At 44.0% G+C, this 16,215-nt stretch overlaps 1 protein-coding gene across 1 annotated transcript in view; it reads right to left on the bottom strand.

Annotated features, from left to right (window-relative positions):
- NEK11 (NIMA related kinase 11) overlaps positions 1-16,215 on the bottom strand; it is a 203,285-nt gene that overhangs the window by 71,672 nt on the left and 115,398 nt on the right. The window contains 2 exon segments of the mRNA XM_032489468.1: positions 1,819-1,881; positions 1,883-1,980. Of these exon segments, the coding sequence (XP_032345359.1) occupies positions 1,819-1,881; positions 1,883-1,980 (161 nt within the window).

Genomic DNA, 16,215 nt, shown 5'->3' with positions numbered 1-16,215 from the left:
TCAAGGAATCTCCGTACTGTTTTCCACAATGGCTGCACCAAACTACATTCCCACCAGCAGTGTAGGAGGGTTCCCTTTTCTCCACACCCTCTCCAGCATTTGTCATTTGTGGACTTCTGAATGATGGCCATTCTGACTGGTGTGAGGTGATACCTCATTGTAGTTTTGATTTGCATTTCTCTGATAATTAGTGATAGCAAGCATTTTTTCATGTGCCAATTTGCCATCTGTATATCTTTATTGGAGAAATGCTTGTTTAGGTCTTCTGCCCATTTTTGGGCTATTTGGTTTTTTGTTACTGAGCTGTATGAGCTATTGATATATCCAGAAATTAAGCCCCTGTCAGTTGCATACAAACCTATGTTTTAACAAGTACCACAAAGACAGAACTTCTGGAGTGGCCAGCAAAGTTCTATTTTAAGACCTGGGAGGTGTTTGCCATATATTTTACTCATTTGGTTTTCTGAAGTCAGGTTTATTTTATTTAAAAAATTTTAAAGTAATGTCCATGTTTTGGACAAAAGTGGAGTATGCATTTTGTATATTGTGTGTTTTGCAACCGTAGGCAGAGAATGAAGGCTCTGTAATATTGCAGTAATATTTGTCTCAGTTGGCTAGGACAGCAGCACAGAAGCAAATGGAAGTGGTATTTTCAGTGTGTGGTGGGAGGTGTTGCCGTTCACCAGAGCCCACTGGAGAAACGAGGAAATGGTGTAAGGAAAGGGCTTTATTTTGGCATGCTCAGTCACCCCTGCCTTGACTCTGCATTTGTCTCAATATTTGTTTGTTGCCCTCTTCATGTGCTTCTCTCTTGGTTTCTCTCTCTCATGCTTTCTCTTTCTTTCATCCCTTTCTGCTCAGCCCCATATCCACACCCAGCTATTCCTTTCTCCCTGCCTCTCTCTCCTTTTCTTATGGAGAATTTGAGAACATTTCTTATCTGTTTTATTCACTGAATATTATGATGCACTACTTAGTCTTCATTAAAGATGACTGAGTGGATTGTGTACAACCTTCAGTGAATCCTCCTGAATTAAGCCTCCATTGACATAAGCACCCCTTGATTGACTTTTATCTTACAAGCATAATGGTTCCCAGTTAGTAAAATGCTACTGTGCCTTACGGAAGTTTAGGACTGGGAAGATGATCAGGTTATGGCCTAAGAAGGAAATCAGATACCTGAACATAAGTTGTCCAAAGCCATCTGCTTCATCCTCACATAACTCTTGCTGTTCCCTCTTCTGCAGATGCCCAACAGCGAAATCACGTGCAGGGCTTCTTCTCAGCCTGTGGTCCAGGATTACAGAATCCACGGCTGCAGCACTGTATGTAAGGGGGGGCCTCAGAGGCTTGGAGGAGCCAGAAAGACTGTCTCCTAAGCCCAGGATCTTTGGGCCTCACCCCCCATGTTAATTTGTGCATTGGGACATGACTCACATATCTGATTACCAGGCAGAAAGAATATTTTAAAAATCTCCTCTTCTCTTCTAAAGAGACATTTGCAATGATTATTTGGCAGCTGTACGTGGGGTGCTCCTCAGTGTGCAGACAGTGTAATATGTGTCATCCTCTTACCTAATAAGTACTGGGTGCTCCAGCCCTTCGTTCATCAACATGGTCCAGACCAGAATCTCAGAATTCCAGAGGACCCTGCCTGCCCCTGGGCCTTGGAAATCCAGACTCATCATGTGGAGCCTGGATAACAACCCTTTTCCCCATGCCCTACCTGGGTTCTAAGACTTCCCTGACCCTCTGGGAAGGCACAGGCTGATCCACACCTCAGACAGCACCACCACTTCTGCCGGGAGTGGCACGTACCTGTTGGTTTGTCCTGTACGCAGGCTGGGGTTCCTCATCCTTGACCTCTTCCTCCCCCTGCCGAGAACACTGTATTTTCTTCCTCTTCCTCACTTTCTTCAGAACAGGAGTCAAAGGCATCAGCGTAATACTCTTCGGCCACAAGTGGGTCTTCTGGGATCTCTGAAATAAAGAATAAACAAGAACCAGGTCCCACCAGTCATGAAAACTATCATGAGTCTAGAAGTCCTCCATGTTCTCCCAGAGATGTGTGTCTTGTTTGCACTGACAAAGGTCTCATGGAGTGTGGAGCTGGATCTCTGGTTTCTGAACGCATCTAGTTGAATGGAATAAAGACTCAGCAAACTCAGTAAACCAGTGGAGGAAAGGGGGGATGACTCTATTTGAAACCACATTTTGAAAGTGGAAGAATTAAACCATTAAACAAGAAGAAATGTCTTCTTTCAAAGTCTTTACACTCAAAGGCATGAATCCTCATTACAAATGAGGGGGTTTGGGAGCACAAGCAGGGTAGGATGCCTTGGCTGCAGGACCCTCTTTCATACCCACATGAAGTTTTTGCAGACACAGTTATGTCAGCACTATTCCCGGGTTTTTTTTTTTTTTTTTTTTTAAAGAAAATATTACTGGGGAGAACAGGCAAATACATAGTAACAGCATTTTGGCAAACTGAGGAAAACGCTGTCATTCTCTAACAGGCTACGGAGGCTTTGGAGATGTAGTTCACTCTGGGGCCCTCTTTACTCACATCAATACACAGCATTTATTTAAAGAAACAAACAAACAAAAGGAAAAGGCCACCAAGTTAAGCTGATGCCAAGAAGTGGCTACCTAAGTTACCTGATGCAATATTATTAGTAACGAAAAATATAACTGGTGCTTGTAATTGTCTTCAACCAACAAAGGCCAAGGATGGATCACAAAAAAGCACAGTGATATCCCTTCCAGTTTGCAGACGGGGGCCTCGGAGCAGAGAAAGCTTCTGGAGGAGGGGAGGAAATTACATAATGACGCCCACCTCCTTAAAACCGTGGACATTTTAGGCTTTGCACCATACTCTGACTTATAAACAAAATTATTCTTCTAAATTATAACACAGAGCACTGTTGTTCATCCCATTGTTGCTACTTTATGTCTAGTGGGGAAAATACGGAATTTGGGGTCAGAGAAGGGAAGTCTGAATCTAGCTCTGCCACTTGTTCGATGAGAAACTCAGGTGAGGGCTTTGAACTTGCTGAGCTCTAACTTCTCCAGTGAAGCTGACCTAAGGAGAGCCTAACAGGGTAGCCAAGGAGATTCAATCGTGTGATTCTTACAAAAGCATCCGTATGCAGGGAAACTTTATACAAATGTTCACTCAGTTTCCACATCTGTAAAAATGGACTTTTCATTCAAGGAATCCAGAATCCCTTGAAAAATGAAATATTTAGTGGATGTAGAAATCCCCTGCTATCTGTAACACAAGAGGAAGTGCCATGGCATCAAAACTGGTCAGTTCAAAAGACACAATCACACATACTCACACCTGCCCTTGCCAATCCCTTGAGAGGGGCTCACTGGGGATCTCGCAGTTTCTCCTGGTGACTCCAATCCAGCCTGCTTTCCCTTCAGATCAGCTAATTTCAGTTGAGCACCAGATAGAATATATTACTTGTATACGGGGGCCATGTTTTATGAAAATCTTTATTTGACTCCCACTCAGTGTGACAAAAGGATCGCGGCAAGAGAAGCATGTAAAAGCCGAAGTCTGCCCAGAGGACACTCAGGTCTTCAGTTTTGCCCTCAAGTAGGGGCGCGTGCTTGCTGAGTGCTGGGTGGATGGAGCCACCTGCCTTCCTGCCTCTCCTGCCTCCCCTGCGACTCTCCCTGAGTCTCTCCAGGTTCTTGACAGTCAGTCATTCATTGACTCTCTCGTATTTCCTCCCTCTTTCTCTCTACACCCCACCTTCAGGCAAGAATATCTGCTTTCAAATTTGACTATGACAGAGTAAGAAATATCATTTCCACTGTTGCCCAGTCCACAGAAATGTGCTTGCATTTGTGTACATATATAAGTATCTTTGTAGTTGAAACAAAAGTTTCATGCGTCGAGATTTGCCCATCCTATGTATGACACGCTCTGGTATTTTGCATTCTATTTTTTTTAAAACCGAGTTGCCACTTGCTATACTGATTTCTTAGCTCCCAATAAGAAAAACACTGGTTTAGAATGCTGGCTTTGGCATCAAAAAGACCTGCATTTAAATCAAGACTCTTAACATCAGCTTCAAAACATGAGGTGTTATTTAAACTTTCTGCATGTCAGTTTTCTCATCTATAAAATGGGGATGACAGTACCAATCCCACAGGACTGCTGTGACCATTACAGAGTACAAAGGATGCTGAGTGCTGTGCACGTGGTATGTACCCAACAAATGTGAGTTACTGACATTTAACATAGTGTAGTTTTGCCTGTCTGTAATGCTCAACATCAGGAAGATAATAAATATTAGACAATCACAAATAGACACCAGGTTAACATTTCTAATGGTATTTTAAATAGAATTGCTTCTCAAAAATCCACGTAGTACCCAACTCAAATGGGTGATGAGGAATGGCTCCTCCCTCTGCTCCCCTGCTGCCAGGCTGAGGGACCATGGGCACCTCCCACCCTCTTCTCTGCCCACCCACCTTGCAGTCCACTGGCTCCACCCAGGCCCTCTCCAGCAGCCCTGAGGGACCCTTGACACTAGGGGTTAACACACTTGTTGTGCAAAGGCTGGAGAGAAAAACGGTGGGTCTGGAGGTTCTACAGTCCCCATCACAACTACCCAACTCTGTAGTCTTAAAGCAGACACAGATGATATATAAACAAAGAAGTGTGGCTGTGTTCCGATAAAACTTCATTTACAAAAGCAGGCAGGGGGCCAGATCACACCAACGCTCTACCCCACAAGCTTTTCTCTTGCTAAATATTGAGTCCCACCTCCCGTAACATGCTCTCTGTGCCCAGCCTTGGTCTCTTTACCAAGGACCCCTCCTGGGAAGGAGCGAAGTGGCCAGGAAAGCGCCATCCTGCCCCACGTGCCTAAGTCAGGAGACAGGCTGGGCGAACCCCTTCCCAGTGTTTCCTAAGCCAGCACCACAGACTTGGTGCAGCTCAGAGATGGGCGCATTGTCAGAGGGCAAAGTCTAAAGAAATGTAAGTCTGCTCAAGCTGTGTTTGTCAAACCCTGCGGTTTTTGGAGCCTGGCCCAATTTGAGGCCTTGTTAGGCTACGGCTCCTTTCTCCTGTCATGGAAGAGAAATGGTCTGTGACAAATAGCTTTAATTTCCTCACACCCTGAAGCCGGCCGTGCAGCAGACGCCCCGAAGCGGCACGCCAGATCCCCCCTTGCTGGGCGGCAGTGACAGAGCGTGATCATGCAGGAACCCAGCAGTGGCTGCCTGAGCTCGGACACAGCTGTTGCAAATCCACATTGGGGAAAAAGAGAAGCAATTACACTGTCCCAGGAAAAGGATGCTCTCGGTCAGACCCGTCAGCTGGGATCCTGATAAGGCCCTTCCTCTAAGACTCCAGTGAGCATCAGGGTCACCTGCAGGGCTTGTTAAAACACAGATGGCTGGGCCCACCCAGAGCTGCTCACCCAGCAGGTCTGGGGTGAAGCCCGAGAGTGCATTTCTAACACGTTCCCAGGGGATGCTGGTGCTGCTTGGCTGCGGCCACAATTTGAACATCACTGCTTCAGGATGTGACTAGTTCGAATAAAAGTACCATCATATACTTACCACACAGAAGCACTGAAATAAAACATATATGACAACATTTCTATGTTACAGACAAAAAAATGAAGACATAAACTTTAGAAGAGCTCAAACTGTTGTGCCAGGCATTGCTTCAACTACTGACAATCTCTGTGGAGTTACAGGGGACTGTTTCCATTTTACTGACGGGGAAGATCAAAACCCTGAGTCAGCAGGCCAAGGTCACCGCACTTCACAGTTTGCAAAAGCACATTCGTATCCATTATTCCATTTGATCATTGCAACAATTGTTCAAGTTAGACCAGGACAATTTTTTAAATCTTATTTTCTAGATGATGAAAGCGAGACTCAGACAGGCTAACAACCAGCCACAGGCACACAGCTGTATGCATGGCAGGCAGACACCAGCCTAGAATGTAAATTATTCTATCTTTTTCCCACTGAATTTGTGCTCTTTTAAGGTTAGCTAGCAATTTTCATCTTTGCTGGTCAAACCATGTCATAGATAAAAATTGTGATTATCTTCTCCATCACTCTGAGAGATAGGCAAAAGGGACATACTTTTGACTGATTAAGATAGAAAACTTGAAGCTTAGTCATCCTGGTAAAGTATCTGAGGGGAGCTGGGAATACTGAATGCCGGGGCCCTCACACTCAGCCCAGCTGTCTCTAGCCTGTCTCTGATGTGCTCAAGCTGGAGGTAGCACCAGCATTACCTGGAGGCCTTGTTAAAACTGACTCCCGTGGCCCCCGAGCCCACCATTGCAGATTCAACTTTAGATTAAACTTTTAAAAGAATCAGGAAATGCACTGAATTTTTTTAAAAGAGCCAATAAAATAAGAACTTTGCCTAAAGGCAAAACCAAATTTCCCTTAAAGGAATTCAGTTATGTGGAAGGAATTTCTCAGCCAATGCACCCACTATCACCCTAAATGGTTCGAACCATCCATCTGCCTTGAGCAAATGCATGGAAGGAGCTGAGCAGAACAGTTTTCAAAGGGTGGTTCCCAGAAAAGCAGTCACAGTGTCACTTGGGATCTTATTAAAAATGCAAATTCTCAGGGCTCACAGACCTACTGAATCAGAAACTGGGGTGAGGGTCCAGCAATGCACATTTAACAAGCCCTCTGGGGGTGGGGTCCTGATGTATGTTAAGTCTGAGAACCACTACCTTAGCCCAGTGTGGACAGGAAGTTCCTGGCGGGCAGGAGCCATGCCTGTCCTGTTCACCATGGTATCCCCAAGCTGTTTGGAGCAGGCACTCAACTCCCTGTTGAATAAATGAATGCCCACATCTCTAAGAGATCAGGACTCGCAAACTACCACAGGCACATCATGCCAAGAACCTCCTCGTCTTTATTTCTGGGAGGGGTGGGGGAAGAGGGGGAGATGAGGATCTTTTTCCCTGAGAACCCCCTTTCCCCCCAACATATGCTTTGAACTTAAATCTCAGATAGAGTCATAACTTCGAACAGGAACATTTGCCTTCCTCACACTGCTGTCTCCAGCTACATCCCACAGGCCTGCCAAGTTCAAGGACTCGGTTCAGATTACCCAGTGTGACTGTGGCCTTGTCCAGGTGCCCAGACTCTGCTCCAGTGGCAAGACCACCCTGCCGCCCTCTGCATATCTAATAAAGTGTCCGAAAGGACCCAGGTTTGGAGACCATATGACCTGTGACTTGAGAAATCCAACGGACTCACTCACACTTTTCTGCCTCTTCTCCAAGGAGTCAGCAATATCCACAAGATACTTTTTTAAATGGCTCTCGCTCCATCCACCCTATGGGAGAAAGACTCTTCACGAAGACAGGGTACGCTTCATTGTGGCTGCGGTGGGGCGGGCAGGGATAAGGTGGGACCTCCAGCAGGCAGCTGCCCAGAAATGCCTCTTTTATTTCCTCTGTCCTGGGTTTCTGAAGGGGGCAATGGCTTTCTTACGCTGAGCCATAAAGCACCAAAGGCCATAACAAACAAGCCACTTCATCGTTAGGCTTTGATGTGGCCTCTCCCGAGTCCACGGTCCCCCAGTGCAAGCTGGGGGTGGCAGCGCTCAGAATAACAACAGTTGTCACCACACTGCCAAGGCAGGTGTCAGAATTCCTTATTTTCCTAAAAGCGGCATTTGTGCGTGTGAAAAATGTTGCCTAATTTTTTTTAAAATAAGAAACATTTAAAATAAAGACATCTTCTCATATGTAGGGCAAACCTGTGATTAATGTGCTACAGCACTCTCCGAACAACAGGGTAAAAGACAACGCCGTGAGGTGCAGTGTCCAGGCTGAGCTGCCTCAGTTTCCCCAGGGAGCCCCACCTTGTGTAAGGCAGAGACAAACAGGTTAAAAGACAGAAGCCCAAGTTAACTGGTGACGTCCGCTGCTTCTGAGAGAGCCTGCCTCCCTCCAGCAGGGCGATCCAGAGTAGTGACTAAGAGGATCAGCTGCAGAGTCTGCCAAAGGTTCAAATCTGGCCTCTATTGCTTCTTGGCTGTGTGACCTTGGGCAGGCCACTTCACCTCTCTGGTCACAGGTTTCCAATTTGTTAGTGGGTGTAGTGAAAGCTATTGACATCCCACCCAAAGCTCCTTACCAAACACAGCCCAAAATATAACTGGCACACTCATCCCCCAGCTGCTGGGGGTGCTGGTCTGCAAGGTTTGCCACAACGGAATGCCACAGCCCGGGGTGCTTAAACAACGGAAATTTATTTTCTCACAGTCCTTGAGGCTAGACGTCCAAGATCAAGGTGCTGGCAGGTCTGGCCTCTCCTTGGCTTGTAAGTGGTTGGCCCTCTGTGCACTGGTGTCTCTCTGTGTCCTGATCTCCTCTTTTTATAAGGACACCCGTTGTACTGGGTTAGGGCCCCACCCTAATAGCCCCAATTTAACTTCATCATCTCCTTAAAGACCCTATCTTCAAATATAGTCCCATTTTGAGGCACTGAGGGTTGGCACTTCAACATATAAATTTTAGGGGAACGGGGTCGGGAGGGTAGAGCTCAGTGGTAGACCCTCCCCATGTCAGTCTCCCCCATCAACGGCTCCCCCACTGCCGATAAAACTGAGTATGGCACCGTCAGCTTGGCACCCCAGGCCTTTGGTCATCTGGCTACAACCCACTTCCCCAGACCTGCCCTCTCCTGCAGATGAGCTGATGGCTCTCAGTCACAGGTGTGCACCGACAGGGGCTCTGACTGCGTGCCTGGGCTGGGTCCAGGCAGCATTACTTTTCTGATGCTTCCCAGATGGTTCCCACGTGCACCTTTACATCAGGACCAGGGCTTCTGCAACCTGGCTCTACACTTCCCCCTGTGCCTGCTCTTGCTGTCCAACTTCTGTGCTTTAGAGAGTCTTCCTCCTAAAACTGCCTTGCCCGGTATGGTAGCCATTACATACGTGCGGCTATTAAAATTAAAATTAATTAAAATGACCAGTTCTGTCACTCAGTCACATTGGCCATATCTCAAGTGCTTGAAAGCCTCCTGTGACAGGATTATGGAACATTTCCATCCTTGCAGAAAGCCCCCCAGGCAGCACTGTTCTAGAGGGCCCTCCCTCTGTATACCCAGCCATGCTGGGCTGCAGCCTCCAGTTTGAATTTGGCCAGATCTCTTTGAAGCTCTGGGATGTGGGTCCCTTCACCACTCTGCCCCTCCCCTGGCCACACACCCCCACCCTGTGAAAAGGAAGGAGGAACCACCTGCCCCAGAGGCCCTCCACTCACAGTCCTGGACTCGGCAGGGAGGGGCAGTGACTCCATCCCACTGTAACCTTGACCTCATCTGCACGACCCCCAGAGCCACATTAAAGGACCTATCAAACCAAACCGTCTCATCTGGAAGATGCCTCTTTCCACCTTATTATACACAGTGTCCCCAAGTGGAGCTTAAATAGCCCCCACCATTCGCCCAGAGAAGGGCAGCTCGTGGACCCCCAGACCCCCATGACAGGCAGTGTCTTTCCCCACAGAGCAGGGATTACGTTCGCCTTATTAACTGTATCACTTGCTGTAAGTGGAACTAAACCTCAAACACAAACAGCACGTTTATATTCTTGGGGCAGGAGTGCAGCAATTACTTGATTCTATATCTTTTTAATTCTTTCTTCTCCCACACGATAAGCTATAGGTTAGTACCAATACTGTGACCTTTTCGAAAATAAATTCTCAAAACTAAGACTAAAATTAGCATGTTGATTAGCTTTGCCTCCAGCATCACACATGAGGCTGTGAAAAGAAGTAATTTTCTTAGGCAAAATGCATATTCATGACCCTTTCTGTATGGAGGGCTAAATTAAGTACAGCACAGTGCCTTTATATTTGTGTATGTATATAGGACAGCAGGTTCTGCTGTACATTTTTTTTCGAGTGACATCACTCTATTTGATCAAGTGCACCAAAAGGGCTCCCCGCTTCACACACACACACACACACACACACAAAAGAAATAAGCTCTATGATCCACTTGGAAGTAGGTCTCCCTCAAGCTCCGAAGTCTATGTTTTTATTCTGGGTGTCAAGCTGTTTCTCCCTTCGGCAAAACTATAACATTTCTCAGAAACTTTATTTTCTGGTTTGAAATGCAAAAGCCAAAATAACTAGGTAAAGTTTGTCTTTTTCCCACTAGATTCAGAGAAATGAATACAGGCCAGGAAATCCACTGTCTCCAAGGGGAAAGATAGGGAGACTGAACAGAGGCCCAGGAAAGGCTGGTTCCTATGGCTGGATGCCGTTTGTGGCAGAAAGCATTGAGTTCTGTAACCTTAGGCAACGGGCTTAAGTTCCCTGGGTCTTAGGTGTCTCATCTGTAAAATGCAGATACTAATAACTCAAAGCAGGAGCCTGAACTAGCTGATTTCAGGTTGTTTTCCTGCTCTAAGGGTTACAAATGTATGACATGGAGTAACAGACTAGACCAGTGTGTACAGGAATTGTGCAGGGCACCTGATGAAGCCTGGACTCCGATTGGTGGGTCTGGAGTGACTCACGCAGGAACCTGATGAAGCCTGGACTCTAATTGGTGGGTCTGTGTGCTGAGGGCCACCAAGTGTTTGTCCAGAAGATTATAGCTAAGACTTTACCAAGCTGAAGATTTTAAGATGCTGTCAAAACGAAGCCTCTGCCTTTTCTCCAATTTTCCCTTGGCTGTATTTCCTCCTTAACAGAGGCTGGGGCACTTCTGAACGCATCTAGCAATTTGCTTGTTGACAGAGAGGACACCATGTGAGTCAAACATGATTTCCTCTCCAATGAAATCCTGGAGTTGTAATTTCTCTTTTCTACCTCCTTTCTCTTGGAAAATATTTGTTTCCCATTGACAGCACCCTCTGTTAACTGTCCAGCTGGAGGCAGTCAGGAAACTGCCAATCCTGGGCTATATCTGGAGAAAACTCTAATTCAAAAAGATACATATACCCCAATGTTCACAGCAGTACTATTTACAACAGCCAAGACATGGAAGCAGCCTAAATGTCCATCGACAGATGACTGGATAAAGAAGCTGTGGTATATTTATACAATGGGATACTACTCAGCTAAAGAAAAAAATAAAATAATGCCATTTGCAGCAAGATAGATGGACCTGGATGGTATTATACTCTGTGAAATAAGTCAGACAGAGAAAGACAAATATTATACAATCATTTAAGTATGGAATCTAAAAAAGATATAAACTTATTTACAAAACAGAAAGAGACTCACAGACATAAAAAACAAACTTATGGTTACCAACGATGAGAGGAGGGAGGGATAAATAGGAGTTTGGGACTAATGGATACACACTACTATATATAAAATAAACAACAAAGTCCTTCTGTACAGCACAGGGAACTATCCTCAATATCTTATAATAACCTGCAATGAAAACTAACCTGAAAAAGAATATACATAACTGAATCACTATGCTGTACACCAGAAACTAACACAACATTGTCAATCAACTCTATTTCAATTGAAAAAAAAAAAGTCATCTGGGGCGATAGTCATGGGCAGGCTTAATGGAGACGGGAATATCTAACCCTAAGCTCCCACGTGGCTCCTGGCAGGAGACCCCATCCCTGCACACGGACCTCTCCCCAGGGCAGCCTGGGTGTCCCCACAACATGGCAGCTGGCTTCCCCCAGAGGGCACAGCCCAAAGAGCAAGGCAGAGCTGCACTATCTTCTATCTTTTGCTACCTGGCTGTGGATGACACACTCTCCAATTTGCACACCATTGTCTAGGCAACACAGGTTGGTCCTATTCCATAAGGGAGGGGACCATACGGGGGCATGATAACCAGGAAGCAAGAATCTTGTCTTGGAGGCTGGCCATGAAAAGTTACCTAGAAGTTCAGCCTTTCTTTCGTTTTTTGAGGAAAATATTCATTCTTATCTTCATGTATAAATAGCTGGGTTGTCATATTGAGGTTACAGACTTAATCAGTGACAGGCTTTACACCGCAACATTCTCCTAATACCCAAGTTGGTGATACCTGTACCTTTAAAAGACTAAATAGAAAAACACACATGTAACAAGATTTGGCTCATCATTAGGACAAATATGGACTTAAATAGTCAGATCCTACTGAAATTTCAAACTGTCCTCCAAATGGTTGAAATCATATCTAGGGGAGAAAGTATGTAATTATTTTCAGCATCACAGCATGTTGCTAGAATTCTAAGGAATTCACATAACTTATGGGGAGAAAAATACCACAAAACTAACATGCGCTGTAACTTACACGAAAGTGAGCAAGAACCGACTAAACAAAGAAATGTCCAGAATGAGGGTCTCTGATCAGGGACATTGAATGAAATCTGTCTTAGTCAGACTTTTCCAGGGAAATAGAACCAATAGGATGTGTGTGTGTGCGCACGCGCACGCGTATCAGTGACTACACACACACACGCAGACACGTACACAGAGAGAAAGAGACAGAGACAGAGAGAGACAGAGAGGCAGATTCATTTTAAGTAACTGGCTCTCACAGTTATGGCATGGCAAATCCAAAACCTGCAGGACAGGCTCTCAGGCTGGAGATGTACGAGAGAGTTAATACTGCAGTCTTGAGTGTAAGGCTGTCTAGAGACGGTTCCATCTTCCTCAGGAGACTTCAGTCTGCTCTCCTAAGGCCTTCAGCTGACTGCATGATGCTCACCCGCATTGTGGAGGGTAATCTGCTTTCCTCAAAGCCCACTGACTTGATGTTAATCACATCTAAAAAACACCTCAGCCAATATCTAGACTGGTGTCGGACCAAACACCTGGGCACACAGCCTTGCCAAGTTGACACATAAAATTAACCATCACAGGATCTAACAGGAGGGCTCTTTTCCAACCTGGATTCTGACAGAGGGTGACTGAAGTTGACAAAGAGAACTCAGATCTTCCCCTCAGGTTACAGAAGTCCCAAACAGTAGAACTCCAGGCCACTTCCAGTACTGAGGGACACCTCAGCACTTAAAGGTTGACTTGCGGACCAGTTACTTAGAGAGAAACCAGAATCTCCTGCCACCTTGGTCTCTCAGTGTTCATGGTGAGCAGTCTACAGCCCTCTGGTGGACTTCTCTCTGCCATCATTTGCAGAAAATCCTGTCATCATCACTTCGTTTGGAGTTTTCAAAGCTCTCTAGTGAGCCTGACTGACTGGGTTAGAACACCGATGCCCACCATGAACGGCCCCAGGGGAACGGGCCTCCCTGCAGAGTGAGGCCTGTGCAAGGCGCCCTCCCGGGGGTGTGATCCTCTCTGCTGTACCAGGATCGCACGGAAAGTAGGTGCCCACACAAAAGGCACTTTTAAGGGATTCCTTAAAACCAGTTTCCTTATCAGTTACTGGTGCAGTGAGTCGAATGGTCATCGTGTGACAAACACAGAAGACCAATAAAAATCACAGGAATGAATTTTTAGAAAAGCTTAATTCAGCAAAAACTGATGAGAAAAACTCCAGCAGATCTCTTACAATAGTCAGGAATTACTTCCAACTTTTTAAAAAACCAGGTGGTTTCCTGAGAAACAGACTCTGAGACAAGGATTTCTGACAAGGTTATTTGTTAGGAAGGGCTCCCAGGAGAGCCTGGCAGGGTGGGAGGTGGGTCACGGAGGGGCAGGAGCCCTGCGAGGGGGCAGCAGTGAGCAGAGTCCCTTAAGGGGTAACTTGGCTCAACCCCCCGGAGCTAGAGACAACTGGCAGAGACACTGGAGTGTGCACACTCTTGCACACAGTAGCCGTAAAAAGGCTGCCTCCAGGTGTGTATCCATAGGCACTTCCAGCTCTCCTCAGGTATAGGCTCGGGGAGCTGCCAGAAAGCTCTACCCCATCCAGGGCTTTGGGGAAGACAAACAGACTGGAGAAATTAAAACCTCAAGCATAAATCGTGTTTAAGAGTGAAATTTATACTCACGTGTTGTAGGATTTCCTGAGCCATTAACATGACGTTGGTGTGCCACAATTATACAAGATGCCAGCCAGAAAAAATAGAAACGACTCTGGAGGGACACTTCTACAACCTGACATTCAGTGTTTGCTCTGGGAAAAATCCCCGCTGAAGATAAGCTCTCAATCCAAAATTACTTGCACACTCTAAACAATGTTACAACGAGCATATGACTTTGCAAACCCGTAGGGGTATTTCTGGAGGATAAACAACTACAAGTAAAATTCCGGGTCAAGGATATGAGCATTCCAATCAGGGAGACCACTTCTCCCAGATCCGTGCCTGGTTTGCTCTCTCATTTCATTCAAGTCCCTACTAAGATGTTACTTCCTGAACCAAACCATAAATATGCAATATAGTGAATAAATACAAAGCAAAGACTTGTGAACTACTATCTAGGTCATGAAATTTAGAATTAACCAGTGCCCCAGAAATGCCACCCACATTCATATATTCCATATCCCTTCCTGGTTAAAACACTGCCCTTCACCCTAGAAATAACCTTCTTTTTTTAAAAAAGAATGTTTATGGTAATAACTGCCTTGCTTTCTTTACAGTTTCTAAACTTTATATAATTCCTAAATGATACAGTTTGATTTATCTGGTTTTGATGGTTATGTAAAAATAATTACACTTCAGGGATTCTTTGGGGTTTTGTTCCTTTTAGTTATATTATATTTACAAGATTTATCTGTATTGTTACAAACAGCTGAATCTGTTTATTTTCATTGCCTTATAGCATCCCATCGTATAAATATAAAACAATTTGTTATACTATTATTAAACATTCACACTTTCTAGTTTGGGGCTGTTTGTTACAGCATTCTTGTGTATGTATCCTGTTGTACACACGCATGTATGTTTAGAAGGAACACACCCAGGAATGAAACTGCTGAGCCACAGGCTGTGCATATTCTCATTTTTATTAGATGATGCAAGAGCTAGTTTTCAAAGACGAAGCACCAATCTACATTCCCAATCATAGAAATGTAACTTGTCCTTGCAGTTTCATATCCCTGACAACACTTTGTATTGTCAAACTTTAAAATTTTTGTCCATCTGAGTGGTATGTAGTGGTATCCCAGAGGATTTAATTTTCATTTCCTGAGTTAATCCTGTAATGTCTCTGATCTTTCTTTCCATTCAGTAATTTCTGCTTCAACTGTGTCTGACCTGCTATTAAATCCATTCAATGAGTTCTTAATCTCAATGTATAGTATTTTTCACTTCTATAAATTCTATTTGGTTCTTTTTTCCAATAGGCTATATGGAAATACAGTATATATTATAATTTCTTATTTACTGTAAATATATTCAAGCTTTTAGTTGTTGCTTATTTATTTAAACATAGGAAGAATCATTATTTTATAGTCTATGCCAGATAACTCCAGTATGTCAAGTCTCTGGGAGTACATGTATGTCTAGTCTAGTGAACACCTGTTGGTATTACCCAGCCTGCATTATCAGAAGTAGAACTCCATTGTGTTTTATAATTATATCTCATTTCTACTAAAAAAATTTATTTTCTAACTTCTAGAGTTCTATTTACATTCTATGATGTACATTTTTTAAACATCTAGATGTATCCTCAACATCTAGAACAGTACTTCACACAATTTTCTAAATTGTTGAATAAAAATATTAATTCTTTTGAAGATGTTATAAAGTATTTCTTCAAAACTATCATGACATGTTATGAACAATGTATCAAAAAATCCTTTTCTCCCCCCACACCTTTGTTAACATTGCATATTCTCAATCTTGTAAATCTTTGCCTGTTTTATGAAGTGACATTATAGTTTTAATTTTTATTTATTTAATAATTATTTAAGTGGAATCCTTCTTATTAGCCATTTGTGGCAGGTCTTCATGAAATTATTTGGTAATTTTGCTTGCTCATTTTCTTTTTTTAAATTGAACTATAATTGATTTACAATATTGTGTTAGTTTTAAACATACAGCAAAATGATTCAATTATATATATAATTTTGAGATTACTTTCCATTACAGGTTATTACAAGATATTGAATATTGTTCCCTGTGTTATAAAGTAAATCCTTGTTGCTTATCTATTTTAGGTAGAGTAGTTTGTGTCTGTTAATCCATACTCCTAATTCATCCCTCACCCCCATTTTCTCCTTTGGTAATCATAAGTTTGTTTTCTATGTCTGAGTCTCTTTCTGTTTTATATATAGATTCATTTGTATTATTTTTTAGATTCCACATATAAGTGATGTAAC

This window comes from Camelus ferus, chromosome 1 (genome assembly GCF_009834535.1).
Source record: "Camelus ferus isolate YT-003-E chromosome 1, BCGSAC_Cfer_1.0, whole genome shotgun sequence".
NCBI classification, from domain to species: Eukaryota; Metazoa; Chordata; class Mammalia; order Artiodactyla; family Camelidae; genus Camelus; species Camelus ferus.
Note: the sequence above shows the minus strand (reverse complement) of the source record. Positions and strands in the feature narration are given on the sequence as shown.